Source organism: Homarus americanus, unplaced genomic scaffold (genome assembly GCF_018991925.1).
Source record: "Homarus americanus isolate GMGI-L3 unplaced genomic scaffold, GMGI_Hamer_2.0 scaffold30108, whole genome shotgun sequence".
In the NCBI taxonomy this organism is placed as follows: domain Eukaryota; kingdom Metazoa; phylum Arthropoda; class Malacostraca; order Decapoda; family Nephropidae; genus Homarus; species Homarus americanus.
This window is the reverse complement of record NW_024748109.1, coordinates 7,587,496-7,605,304: the sequence shown is the minus strand read 5'-3', so window position 1 is coordinate 7,605,304 and position 17,809 is coordinate 7,587,496. Positions and strand designations below refer to the sequence as shown.

Genomic DNA, 17,809 nt, shown 5'->3' with positions numbered 1-17,809 from the left:
TAATAATAATGTACTTTTTATTACTGTACTAAGACTTGATAATGAAATGTGGCTGGTAATTACCGTAGACTTATATACAGTTTTATACATAATTTCCGCCGTACAGTATACAGTAGCTACCAAATCTTTAATATATACAAATTATTTTATATATCAATAAAATTAAATATAAATAATATGTGTGATAAGAAATGGGAATATATGGAAGAAAAATTTTGTAATTTTTTCGACCTCACAGATTGTGCTCATTGGCATGTGAATGATGCCAAATATCACAAGAAAAAATATATAATAAATATGTCTTAGTTCGATAGATTAATTATTATATAACATAAATTAATGAAGAGATAAATGAATAAGTGTGATTTATTTTAAGCATTGTTGATAAAATGTGTTTACTTGTGGCGCTTATCAGTACTATGTTGGATTGACCTTGATGTTGTGGTAGCGTGCGTGATAATGGTGGTAGTATGTGGTCGTGTTGTAATGTTATAGATGCAGGTAGGAGGTAGTGGTAGTAGTAATGTTTGGTAATAGTTGTAGTTGTGGAAGTCGTGGCTATTGTGATGATGATAGTAATAGTATGGTTGTTGTAAGTGAGGTAGTAGTAGTGACGGTGGTAGTAGTAGATATGGGTAGATATGGTGGTAATGGTTGTTGCAGTGGTGGTAAGAGTAGTGGTAGTGGTGGTAGTTTAGGTCACGCAGTAGTTATGTGAGGAGTGTGTGTGTGTGTGTGTGTGTGTGTGTGTGTGTGTGGTCTCCCTATCCCCACTAAAGATATACACGAACGCGCCCTTCCATAACTACACACGTACACAAGCGTACTCACGTGTACATAAACATACACATACAAGCAAAAACATTTTCATACACAGACACATACCACACACTTAGAGACATACAGACACACAAACATAAGCAGACACCTCTATTTCACCTCTCATTCTCTCTCTCTGTTCCCTCTCACTTCCTGTTTTTTTCCCATTTTTCATCCCTCTCATCTCTTCGTATCCTCCCTGTCTCCACCATCCCTCCACACCCTCCACCACCCTTCTCACCCCCTCCACCATCCCTCTCACCCTCCACCACCCTTCTCACCCCTCCACCATCACTCACCCTCCACCACCCTTCTCACCCCTCCACCATCCCTCCTCTCACCTCACCCCCTCCACCACCCTTCTCACCCCCTCCACCATCCCTCTCACCCTCTCCACCCCTCCACCACCCTTCTCACCCCCTCCACCATCCCTCTCATTACAGAAATTCCTGACTCATCAATACTGTACTTGTAGGTTACTGAGACATCTGGCTGTACCTGTAGCTCTTCAGGTAGTCTCAGGTAAGGGCTACAAAGGGTGACGAATCAGTGTTCTGCAGGTGTTAGAGGAGAGCCTTAAGCCCCCCTGGACCACAGCTGTACAATAACCAGAGACTAATTCAGTTGTTTGTGTGTAGTTCCGTGTCAGGACATGTAAGGTAGCAGAAACAATGGCCTGAGGTTATTGTTATCTTACGAAGCATTACTGTGTTTCAACGACTAAGATCTTTTAAATGCGTTTTCTAGGTTAGTAAGCGATTTATATGTTGGTGTTATATTGTATTACTTTCCTTCAATAATTAAAGTATTTGAGTTTGTATTTTTAGTCCATTACTAAGAACGTTGATGTTACAATGTTATTACTGCGCTTTAACAACTATATGGTCTTTCAGTTTATTTAGAAATGTGTTTAAATGCCTAGTCTTAAATTTATTGTAGGGATATAGTTTTTTTCTTTCATATGTTTGTACATTTACACTCATTCCATGCAATTTCACTTGACTTTCTGCCCTTACACTCATAATCCCTCCAGGGACCTCTGTTACATCTATACATTCACACTTACACACTGTTGGACCCATCCACTTCCCCCATTACCTGTGCATTTATCTCTGACTTGCATTCGTTCACTTCAAGGGTGATGCTTTTGTTTACAAGTGCGTTCAGATATTAGCACTCTTTTTTTACACTGTGACATACCTTTATCGAAGTGGGTCCACTCGCTTACAGTTACGGTCCCTAAGGTAAACAGAAGTACTGTTTTGGTTACTTTCGTCTGTGAACTCGATAAATAAGTGCTTAATAGATTCTTCTCTTCACACCATAGCAATATCAAATGTGTGGTTACAAAAAATAGCAATAATGATAATAATAAACTACTTTCGAAAATTTTATTGAAAGTTTTATGTTTTGGAATGATATATCGATACATGGGTTCCCTGTTCTCGATAGACAATAATAGAGTAGCAGAATCACGACACTTGATTGGCTGATTCGTTACACGCGGAGAAAATATCGTACGGGCGGAAATTTAAGTTTTATAATCATGAAACAAGATGAAATAAAAATAAAGACTAGGGGTTCGTGTTAAAAACTGAATAAATAATTAAGTATTTTTAGTGCTAAGTATATTGAAAAAATTATTATACGCAGCACATTAAAAATAATTTCTTTTATCATGTCTTATTTTATCAGCCAATCAAAGACGTCGTTCGCTATTATTTCTTTTACATTTTGTGGTGGAGAATGGAGGTGATCATAACAGCGTATTCTTTGATGGCTAACACAACCGACCCTTACTCAAGTAAAGGTTGTATAGTGCACCGTGGATAAGAAAGGCAAAGATTCACAATTCAGGGATGATTATACTAGAGGTTCAAAGTTGGTGTGGTGATATTTTTGGAACCTCAGGGGCTAAAATTAATGCCATGCCACTTATGGATTGTGCCAAATTTAAACCAAACCGAATTTTTTTTTCGTAGTATAGAATGAGGGACAAAGAGCTCAAAGTCAAGATAAACAGATTGTGAAATGTCATCAGCAAACGTGTTGAAGACTCAGGTGGAGTAGGAACAAATGTAGCCTTACCCCGTCTCGGTCAGCTTGTGGGTGGCTCAGAAGGGGAGGGGAGAGTGTACAAGGTGCAGAAAAAAAAAGTTATCAGAATAGTCAATAGGAGAAGAGAGAGTAATGGTGTTTAGTTGTGTTATGAAGGACAAATCAACCCACAGTGTTTGCTCAGTCATCGGACCGATCTGAGACTGGCACAATATTATTACCTGATAGTCTGCCCTCGATGTCCTTTTATTAAGAGCAGGTATAACCAGTTGAACTTACTACTGATTGTTGTACTTCAAGACACTCTTAACTCTTTAATGAAACTAAAATTTATGTAGATATTTTATTCAAGTGTATAGTTTGTAATTTATTGGTGAATGATCGTATTGTATTAAGCTATACACCATTGTGTTGTATTTATCATTATTGCAAAATTGTATAATGTCTCTCTAAGCACTTTGAATGGCTGTAGAATTTAAAATAAGTTGCAAATAATCCGACTTGAAACCAGTGTTTATGACTGTAGTTGGATATGTTTTAATCTATGTCGTTTAGGTAGATCACAAATAGGGTGGGTCCCAGGATATATTATAGTCTTGTAGTACTCCACTGAGAACCTTTTTCCATTCAAAATATACTCCATTTATTATTGCTATTTGTTGCTTGTTGCCAGTTGTTAATCCACGTCAAAATCTTGTCTGTTATGCCATGTGCCTGGATCTTAGAGGCTAGTCGTGTATGTGGGACTCTCAAACGCCTTGGAGAAACGCATGCACAACACATCCCTTGGTGAGCATTTGTCCCTGAGGTCTGTTACAGTTTCAGGGAACAAGAGTTTTAGTGGAGATGATTTTAATGTTTGTTGTGATTGGTCATCGGAAATCCCAGTGGATGATATTTCTCAACTCCAAATCCGTCTGGGCAAAATCACATTCCATTTATTTATATTTACGGAATAAAAAACAAAACAAATTAACTTAATATTCTTCGAGATAAGACGTTGACGTTAAGAAATACCTGTGTAATTTTTTGTGTCTAGCGGTAACATGAGGCAGTGTTAGTGAGCTGTCCAGGTCATGTTATCGATTTCCGTTTCTGAGAAGAGCAGATGTGTGGGTGGTGAGTCACACATGCATACAAGCACACCCTCATGCATGTGCGCGCGCGCGCGCGCGCGTGTGTGTGTGTGTGTGTGTGTGTGTGTGTGTGTGTGTGTGTGTGTGTGTACAATATATGTGGGCTTGTATTTGAGTTCATATATTTATGGAAAGGTTTACATATGTACAAACTTACATATACTGTATATATACACGCTATATATTATCATCATCGATCGTATGTATATATTACGTAAGGACGCCTTTGTGTGTGTGTGTGTGTGGTTAATATATCGTGGACGTGAATAACGCATGAATACATATTGAGTAGACTCCATTAAACGAAGCAGTAGAAACACCCATACTACGCGACGCATTCCTTTCTCGCATGAACGCATTTAACTCTCACTAATGCATAATATAAAAACACAGAATTTACAAGCTCACTACGCATGAACGAATTGTATTAACTTAGCAACGCATGAACACAAGCAGACCGCCTAAGGACCACACGACAGACACCCCCTGGCGGCAGACACTGGCTGGTTGGGGACGCGCTCCATGTTTGAATATATTAATCAATATCTTCCTCGTTATCTGTTGGGGATAATTGTCGTTTTATTTTTGGTCGATCTAACTATACTTGTTAGTTAGATAATTGACTTTGGTGGTATAATGGTTTGTATGTATTCAGTATCATTGTTTGGCGATATAATGAATTTCAGAGTGATTGAGAATGAGGATATAACACTCTAATCAATTACTTCAGATACTTGTAATCTCTAGATAGTAAATCATTTGTATGTCTCCGATTCACTAATATTTACGATTACAAGCGGAGAAAGATTATGTCCATAGCGACTATTCCTTCCATTGACTGATAGATTGTTAAGTTTACCCTGTTGTCTTCGGATCATGTTAGTTTTCTATGATGTAATATTTTTTTTTTTCCTCGCATTATTTGGTGAATCGTCTTTATTTCTCACACATATATAACTAATTGATAGCAAATTATGAATATTTTATGATGAATATAATTAGTTGTATTCCTCTAAGTCCACCCTCTTAATGTCCAGTTTTCTTTGACAATTTTTCTCCCAACCTGCCACATTCTGTCATTACAACACACTCCCCTGGTCTGTAATTCACCCAGTAAGCAGTCACGGCACGCACGAGTAAATTAACTGCTAGGTAACAACAGCTCTGGCATCACGAATTTTCTTATTTCATCAGCAGCACTGGAGGTAAACGCAACACAAAATTACAACTTCTCATAAACTTAACAGCGTCTGGGTGGTGACATCACGGCTCACGAACAAGGGAAAGCGGTAGTTTAATTAGCTAACTCTTTCCTTGTAACTACCAATGGCTTGTTCCAGACACACCCGAACCTTCTTATCTTTTATTCATGGGTGTATACTGAGAAGTGCTTTGTTCCAGAGTCATTTAGCAGTGTTGTGCACCCACTGCTGAACAAATTCGTGGAAGTCTAGTACAGTAATAATACAATCGAGTTTCTTCGTCTGTTTATCGGAAAATACTGAGATATATATATTGTCGTAGAGAAAATATATCCAAGATAATTGAAATATCCATATAAATGTTCTTATCCGAGCTCTGGGTGACAGATTGTGCACGTAACACCCGGGAGACAATCATCATTATGCGTGTGAGTTGTATATACTGGATGTGAGGATTTATCCATTACCGCTGATAACTCTGTGATTATCAGACACGCAGACAGGCTCACCGAGGTTCTTGGAACTATTGGGCCTTAAACGTAAGGTCACAAAAGACGTTAGTGCCAGAATGTCTTGCTTAACGGTGTTCTTCCGCCTTGGTATGACAATCTAACGTAATGTTGCAACAAAATATAGATATTTATTACGAAAAAGAAATACAATTATTTGGCTCATATAACACGTATAAGAAAATTATGCTTGCAGAAAAAATCAGGCTACACAAACACATTATATTTACAGTAAGAAAATTATGCTTGCAGAAAAAATCAGGCTACACAAACACATTATATTTACAGTAGCAAAACTTAGTAATGTCTATTAATGACACTATAGAACTCATCATATATCTCCTTTATATAGAAAACATGTAGAGCATAATTAGATATCCATAGTGTTATGATATATTGGAACTTGTCAACAACACTTTTGGCCTATTCGATATTTACCACAATAACACTACACTAACATTTCCTTTCTTATGTACTAATAACAAATTATTAAGTTAAAATACACACACACACACACACATATATATATATATATATATATATATATATATATATATGTGTGTGTGTGCAAAATATATTGCAAAAGATAGATCAATATTATTTATTAATTTATGTATAACTAGGAAACATATAAAAGCTCTGGAGTATTTTAGGAATTTAATTATTATTATTTTCAGTCGTTTTTAATCATGCATCATTAGGCTACGCTAGCATTATATTTATGCATGCTGATGATCATGATTATATATATATACCAAGCCATACTCCACCGTAACAGTACACATGCTCACCCACATATTGTACTTACATAATCTAACCTATATATTACTTTATTTCTTCAGAGTACATTTTTGTTAAGGTTCGTTCGATGGATGAGTGTGATAATTCACCTAACTGGTTTAAATTATGAAAGTTAAACACATCGAACTAACGTAAATAACCTGATTTTATTAGGAATATAATTTGAGACCGTTAGTTTTGGTTAGATTAGGTTAATTTGGTTAATTTTGGTTCGTTTCATCTTCTATAAATGATTTACTGCCGTAGTCCCTCACACTTCGGTGATTGTAAACAAAGATTGGCACTTGTTATTCGCGCCCAAATGCATAACATTTTTGGTTTGTATCGCGTCTGTCACATTTACCACTGTTTTAAGGACTTCAACTGCCTGGGTTAATAGCAACGTTCAAAAATTAAAGTTTGTTTTGACCTCTGATTCTTTTCACTGGCTAGCAAATTAGCCAATCAGATGTCGTCGTTCCACAAATCCATACCTGTTATCTGTATGTGTGTATAACAACCGGGGACCAGATTAAGTAGGTGAATTTGCAGACAAAAATATAAATTAATTTAATTAATAAAAAAAGGTGTATTTCCACTGGTTGATTGTCATTGATGTTATTTCTTTAAAGGGTCACATACACTCAAAATATATATACGTAAAATAGTATATTCCTTCACTGTTGACATATACATCATACTTCAACGTCACTAAGAAACAAAATTAATGCATAATTTTTAAGCAGGACATACAACATTTTGCAATAATCAGAACAAAAAAATAATATCTAAAATATGTTGGACTACGAACAGGTGAGCAGCGCATAGCACATCGGCATTCTGAGGTGATAGCAAGGCATTACGGGTAGTGAGTGAGCTAAGTCGGTGCTATCAAGTGCTATCACATCACAGGGCCAAGTGTTAAGAGTGATTGGGTGTGGTACTTCCAAGACCAAAGATGTGTTGTGTGAATTATATTACCTGACTGGGGCGGAGTCTCTTCCACGGGTGTCTGTGGCAGGTTCTCTTCTATTGGTGGGCCAGAGGACTCCGTGCCGTTTGATAGGATGGGGGGCGCTGAGGGCGGGTCCACGGGCTTGGAATTCAGGTCAGGGGTGTTGGATCGCACGCTGGTCAGTTCGTCAGTAGCTTCCAGCGTGGTGGGAGTCTTGGCGGGGTCCTCCTCGATCACCTGTACAGCCTGGGACGTACCACACCCCATTTCTACCTACACTACGACCCTGTGTAGTGCGGGAGCTGCGTCACCTACTTGTGTCTACGTGAACACACCTCGTATATGCATAGTTTGTGTACACACTACCTCATGTGTACACAATCTATGTACACACTACCTCATGTGTACACAATCTATGTACACACTACCTCATGTGTAAACAGTCTACGTACACCTCAACTCATGTTTATAGTCTACGTACACACTACAACATGTCATGTTTACACAGTCTATGTGCACACTACCTGATGTGGATATAGTCTGGGTGCACATTATGTCTACATACACACGCTAACTCGTGTGAACATCACTTCATATTTGCACAGTCAATATACACACCACCTGATGTATACACTACGTACATGTTTCCTTGTGTGTACACACTACGTACGCACAACCTCATATGCACACATCCTGCTTACATACCAACTCATGGGAACAGTTTACATACACATGTGCACATCATATACAATCATGGATAGATACATTAACACACAGTCAAGTACACGCAGTTAATACCAACGTACATACATACATACATACATATTGCCTGATTTCGTTGGAAGGGATTTTGTCCAGATGAATTCTACCGTGTGATATAGTTTCTCTAAGACACAGTAATAAAACACTACGATCAATATACACAATTAATACAACTACATAGATCAACACTACATGGTTTTTCCTTCAAGGGGTTAAGTCATCGTACTCAAGGGGTTAAGTCATCGTACTCAAGGGGTTAAGTCATCGTACTCAAGGGGTTAAGTCATCGCGTCATCGGGGGGTGTCATCGCGTCATCGTACTCATCATCACTCGTCATCCTCAGTCATCGCTGTCATCGTACTCAAGGGGTTGTCATCGTACTCTCATCCATCGTACTCAAGTTAAGTCATCGTACTCAAGGGGTTAAGTCGTACTCAAGGGGTTAAGTCATCGTATTCTAGGGGTTAAGTCATCGTACTCAAGGGGATAAGTCATCGTACTCAAGTGGTTAAGTCATCGTACTCAAGGGATTAAGTCATCGTACTCAAGTGGTTAAGTCATCGTACTCAAGGGGTTAAGTCATCGTACTCTAGGGGTTAAATCATCGTACTCAAGTGGTTAAGTTGTATTCAAGGGGTTAATTATCGTACTCAAGGGGTTAATTATCGTACTCAAGGGGTTAAATTATCGTACTCAAGGGGTTAAGTCATCGTACTCATGTTAAACTGCTCACGATAGATAATAGACATATGTTACTTCACAGGAAATTAGATAGATGACTATATTGAAAGATAAGGCATAAAACTATTATATTCAAGATAAATGGATTAACGTGTATAGACAGACATATACAGATATAGACAGATACAGACAGACAGACAGACAGCCAAAGAGACGGACAAGCGTTATACATAGGATAGGTTAAGTTATGTCAAATTAACTTAGGTCACATTAAGTTAAAGAAGTTAGGGTAATTATTCTATGTTAGGGAAAGTTATGTTAGGTTGTATTAGGTTAAGTTAGCTTAAAATGGGTTTAGGTTAGGTAGAATTTGGTTAGATAGAATTTGACTAAGTTAGGATGGTGTGCGTTGTGGGTTAGGTTAGGTTATGAGAGATTAATGTCTGAACCCTAGATAATATACTTGCCTTAAAAAAACGAAAACTCATATACTTTTTGTTTTCAAGAGTATACAGATTTTTATTTACAATATAAAGTTTCACCAAAAAAAAATCAAAGTATTAAGTGTCTTTTCGAAACAGTATAGTAATTATTTTCATGGATAAACCACTTATATTTAACTGGGTTTTGGGTATAATGTTGCTCTCACTGCCACCACACAGCTCTTACAAAACCATTGCTCTAAATAGATAACTGGCTTATCAATGTAGAATATTTTTTTTAATTTTACCAAGTCGATACACTTATTATTCCGTAAAAAAGGTGGTTTTCTTCCTGTCTCCAGCAGTTTGTTTATATTTAGAGCGAGTTCTGACGTCACGGTAATGATCACTGTATGAAGGAGAGCCTCCGTGGCCTGCACCCCACGATGGCCAACGATACAATGACATTTGGCTCAGTTTCCGCTTACCTGCCATGATATAATAGTTGCCAGTTACTGTTTTTTATTGTTTTGGTAATAATTTACTAAAATATCTTCTTTAATGCTTATTTTCCCACAAATTTAAATATTTAGTGTATTGTGATTTCAATGCTTCTCATAACTTGTTTAGGATTGATTATTGTAACGAATATGACATTTTGGTGATATATTCCGGTGTGACATCTTCCTCTCCTTCCCCCTCGCACCCCATTGCCTGAGGTTAGAATAATTGTAGGGTTGAGGGCCAGTGTACACCTGCCTGTGGTGGCGAACACGTGGTCATTACTAATTTATGGCCGTACTAGTTTTAGTTAGTCAAATTGTAACTCAAGTTAACCTATCCAAACCGCAAACTAGTCTATCCTATTTCAATCAAACTTATCCTAACACAAACTAATCCATACTTGAGCTTATGTGTTCTATCCTACTAGAAATTGATAACAAACAAACACGGACCCAATATACAAAGGAAACGAGGAGAAATTATAGGAAAGTCATCATCAAAATATTTCATACTGTGATGACGAAATAACATAACAAAGTGGACTGTTATAGCGAGTTTTTAGTTATATTACCATAAAATATCCCTTGTTTATAAAAATTATTACCTCGCAAGATTATTACACTTAAAGAGAGAATAACGTTGGTTAATAATATGTTATCAGAGAGAATATATGAGTTGAAATTAACATAAATAATAATGATAATGATGAGTGACAGAGAGAATATAATTACTGGCTAGCATGGCGGCAAACAGGAATTTAAAAATCACAAATCAATATTCACTTTCAATACCCCAATTTATCATACGCTTCACTTAAAATAATAATAATAATAATTAAGTAGTATATCGGATGGCTAGCTGAACGCACATTGAGGGTTGCTGAGTAAATGAGTGAGTGGTTAACTTTTACTCAACCAAAAATAATAAGCGGATCGATAAAATTTACTTAATAGGCACTTAACTAAAAGCTATCTGGTGCTTTTTCCTCTTAGCTTGTGATGTGGTGTCCCTAACTACTGTCTGTCTCTCCTCAATCTTCATCATAATCATTATATTATTATTATTATTATTATTATTATTATTATTATTAAATGAACTCAGATGTAAATTAAATACTTTAGTTTGTCTTCTTATTGATTGTAATTATAATACAGTAGGGATTATAATCATCACGGTAGTAATTAAGCTGTAATGACCACATAATTACTGCTATAAGTGATCTGACCAATATAAGTGGCCTGACTATTATAAGTGTTTGATTAACGACACTGAACTATGACTAACGACAATGAACTATGCTTAACGACACTGAACTATGACTAACGACAATGAACTATGCTTAACGACACTGAAATATGATTAACGACACTGAACCATGCCTAACGGCACTGAACTATGCCTGACGACAATAAACGATAATTAATAATGGGCAACGACCAATAACAATAGTTAACGACCGAGGCTTAACGAAGGAGGGAGGGAGGATGGCTGTTGACCCCTGGAGAACAGTTAAACCATTAAGTCCAGCACGACCCTCAGGCAAAGTCACTAGTCTGTGTGTGTGTGTGTGTGTGTGTGTGTGTGTGTGTGTGTGTGTGTGTCAGTATGTCTGTATGTGCGTGTGTGTGTGTGTGTCAGTATGTCTGTATGTCTGTGTGTGTCTATTTCTGTGTATCTGCGTGTGTGTGTTTGTGTACATGTGTGTGTACACAAGTGTGTGTATGTATTCATAAGTGTGTACACAAGAGTGTGTGTGTACACAAGTCTGTGTGTATACAGTGTATAATTACTCTGCAGTTATAATAATCAATAATTGGTCATAATGATGGCCAATTATGACTCCCTGCCTGCCTCTGTTACCGTATTGTCATCTCTTTCTTTACCTCTCATATCCTCTAACTCTCTCTTCCTCTCTCTTCACCTGCCATTCCCTCTTACCCTCCATATCGGTGTTGTGGGTGGGGGGAGGGGAAGGGCGGAGCGGGAGGGGGGATGGGGGAGCAAGCGGGGGTTAATGGAGAGGGAAACATGATCTGCCAATTAGCTAATGAGAGAGAGGGGGGCGGGGGGGGGGCTACTCCATTTCACAAATTAAGAAGACCCAATTTTCATTTCAGGGTCAGAACACACCCATACTTTTGTTTGTTTCCGCTGAACACACCCACTAATGTGTCTCGTCACGTTATCCACTGAGGTAATTCTCACGCAACACTCTGCATTCATAAAGGTTCCTACGTCATTTTATTTTTCTCTTAAATGATTGACAAGCTACGATTTGTTGATGAATTCACAAAGGCTCCTACGTCAATTTTTTCTCTTAAGTTACGATTTATTGATTTCACAAAAGCTCCTACGTTAAAATGTTCCGCTTTATAATGTCAGAACTTATTTAAATGGACTATATCTAATTTCAGCCACATTACATATACGTTTTACCTTCCCAGTGAGAGAAAACACAAACAAATTGCGACATTTTCAGAACCTATCTTAGTGGGATAGTTTGTGTGAGTCAGCCAAGTACGATGGTGGTGAACGCCTGAGAATCTTACCTGAGTTATAACGTAAATAAAAGATTAATTATATCATTCCCGCAACTATGAGGTCCCGTCTGTTTATCTGTCTGTCTGGATGTGTGTCTGTTTGTCTGCCGTCTGTCTGGATGTGTGTGTTACCCTGTTTCTGTGTGTGTGTGTGTGTGTGTGTGTGTGTGTGTGTGTGTGTGTGTGTGTGTTTCTTAAAAAAAACCCCACTCAGAAACAAGTTTATAGATTTGCATTAAACTATTGGAAAGATTGACCAAGTATCGTCATGGTAACCGCTCGGGCAATAATAACACTAAAAGATATTTCAGCGGTTAAAGAAAACGATGATATGAGATAATCTTCCAGGGTGACTATGGTAATGTGACGTTTACCCTACCATAGTGTATTGGTTTGTGGAAAGTGTTTAATAAGATACATGTTTAATGATTATATTTTTATTTATATACTATAATTCTTAAGCCTTGTGTTGAGAGAGAGAGAGAGAGAGAGAGAGAGAGAGAGAGAGAGAGAGAGAGAGAGATAATAATAAGTACAAGTAATAATTTTGTCTACACAAGGCCATTGTGTGTGTGTGTGTGTGTGTGTGCGTGTGTGCGTGTGTGTGTGTGTGTGTGTGTGTGTGCGTGTGTGTAGGGGTAGGGGGGCGGGAGGTGTATAGGGTGGGGACAGTGTATCCATTTAAGAAGGGGTCAGGGGAGGAAGGAAGGGATGGAGGGAAGGGGAAGGTCGTCGATGTTTGTAAGTGGTGTAGTGGGAGGGGTAGTGGCGTGGAGGGAGGGGTAGTGGCGTGGTGGGGGAGGGGTAGTGGTGGGAGGGGTAGTGGTGTAGTGGGAGGGGTAGTGGCGTGGGAGGGGGAGTGGTGGGGAGGGCGTGCAGTGGGAGGGTAGTGGCGTGGTGGGGAGGTGGTGGGAAGGGTAGTGGTGTAGTGGGAGGGATAGTGGCGTGGTGGGGAGGGGTAGTGGCGTGGTGGGGAGGGGTAGTGGAGGGGGCAGGCGTGGTGGGGAGGGATAGTGGCGTGGTGGGGAGGGGTAGTGGCGTGGTGGGAGGGGTTGTGGCGTGGTGGGAGGGGTAGTGGCGTGGTGGGGAGGGGTAGTGGCGTGGTAGGGGTAGTGGCTTGGTGGGAGGGTAGTGGCGTGGTGGGGAGGGAGTAGTGGCGTGGAGAGGAGGGGTAGTGGCGTGGTGGGGAGGGTAGTGGCGTGGTGGGGAGGGGTAGTGGTGGGGAGGATAGTGGCGTGATGGTGTTACCTAATTAACCTTTATAATCAGCGCTACTTCACGTGATCACCCCTACCCCTTCCCTCTCTTCCTTCCTCCTAACCCTCCCTCACTACACCCTTACGCCTCCCTCCCTCCCTAACTGTCCACCCCACTCTCCCTCCTCCCCCCCCCTTATTATCCCTCCCTCTCACCCTCCCCTCATCTCACCACACCCTTACGCCCTTAGTTACTGTACATAGTGTGTGTGGGGGGGAGGGGGGGAGGGGGGTCACGCGCCTTTCCACCCACAGGTTTACCAACAGTTCTTGACATGGTTGATAACTCTTACTTACGTTTATATGTACGAGAGACAGACAAACAGACAGACGATATATTACATTCATTATTATTAACAACAGGAGTAGAGCAGACGGACACATCACTCGCCTCCTAAACCCACGTCCACCGGTTCGATCCCTCCCCACGGACCACCATCAGGCCTAACGAACCTACTCCCAGGTGTCTAAATATTAAAGGACGTCAAGTACAAAGGTCAGTCTGTACTTTGTTTATGTGTCTTGATTATTTTGGAAGTTATGATGGAAGTTGGTAAGCTAAAATGAGGTTGGGTTCCTGACCTACATTTTATAATTGTTACCCTTCTGACTATCGACGTTTTCTGTGTGTGTGTGTGTGTGTGTGTGTGTGTGTGTGATAACTATGGTGTCATAATCCTGGTATGTGATAACTGTCATAACCTTGGTATGTGATAACTATGTGTCATAACCCGGGTATGTGATAAATGTGTCATAACCTTGGTATGTGATAACTAAGGTGCCATAATCCTGGTATGTGATAATTGTGTCATAACCTTTGTATGTGATAACTATGTATCATAACCCTAGTATGTGATAACTGTGTCATAACCTTGGTATGTGATAACTGTATCATAACTTTGGTATGTGATAACCTATGGTGAAATGTGATTAAACGTGATTATTAGCACAAATACAATGTCACGTGGTTGATAATTCTATTTTAATGATTATAATAACGTGAGTCCCGTATGACGTAATAATTGAAGTATTTAGCGTGTGTAAAATATGCAAATAACTATCAATTCAGATATAGTGGCGGCAACTATATAGATAACATCTTTTATAAAATATATAATGCCTATAATGTGTCTATTATATGTACAATCTATATAATATACAATTACCCTAATAATCGATTTTTATCAGAGAAAGTGACGACTGTTTTTAGTGGTACAATATTTCACATCTGCCTTACAAAACTAGTTCAGAATACGGTCTATAGCCTAGCCGTGACTTCCTCCGCAGCGACACTTCCTTCAATATACCGTATTTTTATAGATGGTCGATGGGAGTTTTTGCATGTAACAGTAAGTAACGATAAGGTTAGAAAACAGAGTAATGAAACGACAAAAGCTTTGAAAAGTTTTGAGTTGTAACGCCCTTGAAGAACAAATGTAGCCTATTCATATTTACAGAAGTTTCTCTTACCCTGTGTAAAGTTTCTCGTAAGCTACAGATTTTGTTTTTCTCCACATTTTGTATTCCACTGTACCTGAGAACACGATAAAGCTTGATTCTTACTGCTACGATACAAACTATTGACTTTAAGGAATTCTCCAGCACAGATCCTTTAAGAAACTTAATTAAATCTTCGTTTCTCTCCCTAACAAATTTTTTGGATAAGCGCGAGGCAATAGTCTACGGGACCAGTCATTTCCACTTCCATGATAATTCACGAAATCTCCGATACTTTTTCCCCACTAGTCACAATTTATCTTTCTAGTTATTCTCAGAAATAAAGGATACGACATGAAGCGTCTTCGTCTTAAATGACTCACCCATAGCAGTTGGATCGTTAGACAGCTAGTCAGATAGCTTGGAATGAGTCACGGCACAGTAGTAAATTATATTAAATCCTTACGCTTTGATTTTAGTAAATATTTTTTTCTTCTGGTTTTAGCTTATATTTCTCTCTCTTAAATACCAGTTTCTCTTTAAGACAATACCCGCCTGGTCATCGATCTCGTCAAGTTTGTCGCCCGAGCCACAGGTATATTGCAAACTCTTATATTTTTTCCACCATTTCCTTTTATGTATTGTTTTTATTCGCTACCCTAATATTTCTCCCTTGTTTTATTTTGTTTAAGAGGATTTTACCAATTTATCAGGTTACGTCAGGTTTTATCTCCAGGTTCACGAACAGATCCCCCCAAAAATATCACGACCTTTCGTTAGTAAGTTTATTCCAAGTATTTTGTTTTCCGATGTGTTCGCGTTTCTACAACTACCTTATTTCCTTTACTTACCTTCTTCTGGTGCTGAAGACATGGTTTTCCTTGGTGGGGGAAGGGGAGGCCGATTCTAGCTTAATTATCACACGCAGAAGAGCGAGCTGAGCGCGAGCGTCGCGAGGTCTGACACTTCAATGTTTCAGCGAGGGTCTGGCCTGGGTGGAATCCGGAAGTTGCGTCGGCGAGGTACCACCCAGCGCATGCGTACCTCAAACACACCTGTCACGCGGCAAGTTTGATGCTTCCTCGCCTGATTTCTCTTCCTCCCTGAAATATGTCCAACATTGTTTTAAGTGTGGGAAATTTGTTAAGGGTCTCAATACGTACTTCCACGTCTTTTAGGAAACTAAATGATAACTGTTTTTCTGTTTTTATTAGGTACAAAATAGGTTGTTACAAGTGCATTATTGGTCACAGGTAGCAGACAATGCCTTACCCTTACTAGGACACGTACTGAAGTAAGACACAAACATGAAAGTGTTCACCACGATCTTAGAATAGTCAAGACAAGATCAAGAAATGTGGTCCCATAAATCCATAATTAATATAAACAAAAGTGCGGATGTTATCAGTGTTGGATCACAGTGAAGTGTGCTTGTGATCCAATTTATACTTTAATGTTTATATTTTTATTACTGGGCGTTTATAAGTATATATTGTACATATTTACAAGTGTCAGCTCGTACACTTTTAACACTTATATGTGGATAAGTTCTCTGCTGTCAGGAAGCCGGGGAGGGAGGGCTGTTGTGGCGATGCGGGAGGTTACGTGACCTCCAGGTAGGCCATCACCTGGCTGGGAACACGTCAAACAGAGGGTGGGTGTGTATGCTGGTCGTGCTTGACTGTGTGTATTGATCCCACAGTGAAGTTACTTACAGGAATACCATCCGAGTAATTCTGCTTCGTGGGTGAAGAGCTGTGCCACGGATTGAACTCTGGGGCTTCACAGTGTTGGTAAACTAATGCCAGATTTGTTGTTAATAAAGCTGAATTGTTGGACGCGTATGGGAGTATATAATCAGGCTGACAGAATTATTGAGCCATGGGGCCGTGAAGATGTGTCACCGGGTTAATTTTATTAGCAGGTGCACTACTGGATGTGAAGAAACAACTGACAGTAACTATGCAGTAATGACGGGTTAAATGGAATGAGATCATCCGAATCAATTTATTATGATTTTGTAGCAGTGAATTATTGTAAGCTGACAGTAAGTGTGGACTTGACGCCTGTAGATAAGGATAATAGGATATTGCTTGTTGTTGGGTGGGACTGGAGGGGCAGGTGTGTGTGCTGACTCTGCATGGGAGAAGTGACAGACCTTCATAGTATCTGAAATACAGCTCAATAGACGGGATGAATCTTACCTCACAGGTGAAGGAGGCAGCGGTAGAGGAACGTGTATATCCTGGGTAGTGTAGGGAGAGAAGAAACATCAGGTAGCTGAGCCAGGATTCCTTATTTTCATTCTGTATAGTAATTTGGCGAGCATGTTATTATGTTCTTTCGTTTGGTGGTGCGTGATATCACAAACAAATGGCTCGGGTTCACGTTTCCATCTCTTGCAGAGTTTTGATTGTTTCAATGAGGTCTGTCCTATTGTGCTTTGTCTGAAGGGTTGTAATTCCTTTAGTATGATGTCTGAAACCTTTATATACAATGACCACTTTCTTTGTGAGACACATTGTACTTTTATATCATCCCACTCAAGGTGTTAAGACCTGCTGCTGTACTACTCTATTGTAAAGTCAATTTTTTTAAACAACTTTATCGTCTTAAGGTGTAATTAAGACAAATTTTCTTTTATTCAATTCATTTATTTTGCACTGAATATCTGCTATTCTCTCTCTCAACTTAACATAAGATACATAATGAAGTTTTGTCAAATTAAATAATATAGCATTGAAAAA

The 17,809-nt window shown here is 39.1% G+C and overlaps 1 protein-coding gene across 7 annotated transcripts in view; it reads right to left on the bottom strand.

Annotated features, from left to right (window-relative positions):
• The window catches only part of LOC121880195, a 28,452-nt gene extending 12,386 nt beyond the window's left edge, over positions 1-16,066 (bottom strand). For 2 of the 7 annotated variants that reach the window (XM_042387339.1, XM_042387340.1), the window contains exons 1-2: positions 15,914-16,066; positions 7,486-7,745 (exon numbers count right to left, since the gene is read on the bottom strand). In XM_042387339.1, the coding sequence (XP_042243273.1) occupies positions 7,486-7,726 (241 nt within the window). In that variant the 5' untranslated portion in view covers positions 7,727-7,745; positions 15,914-16,066. The remainder of the gene's footprint in view (positions 1-7,485; positions 7,746-15,913) is intronic. The other 5 variants (XM_042387345.1, XM_042387346.1, XM_042387343.1 and 2 more) reach the window with 4 other exon arrangements.
• Positions 16,067-17,809: the final 1,743 nt, after the last annotated feature.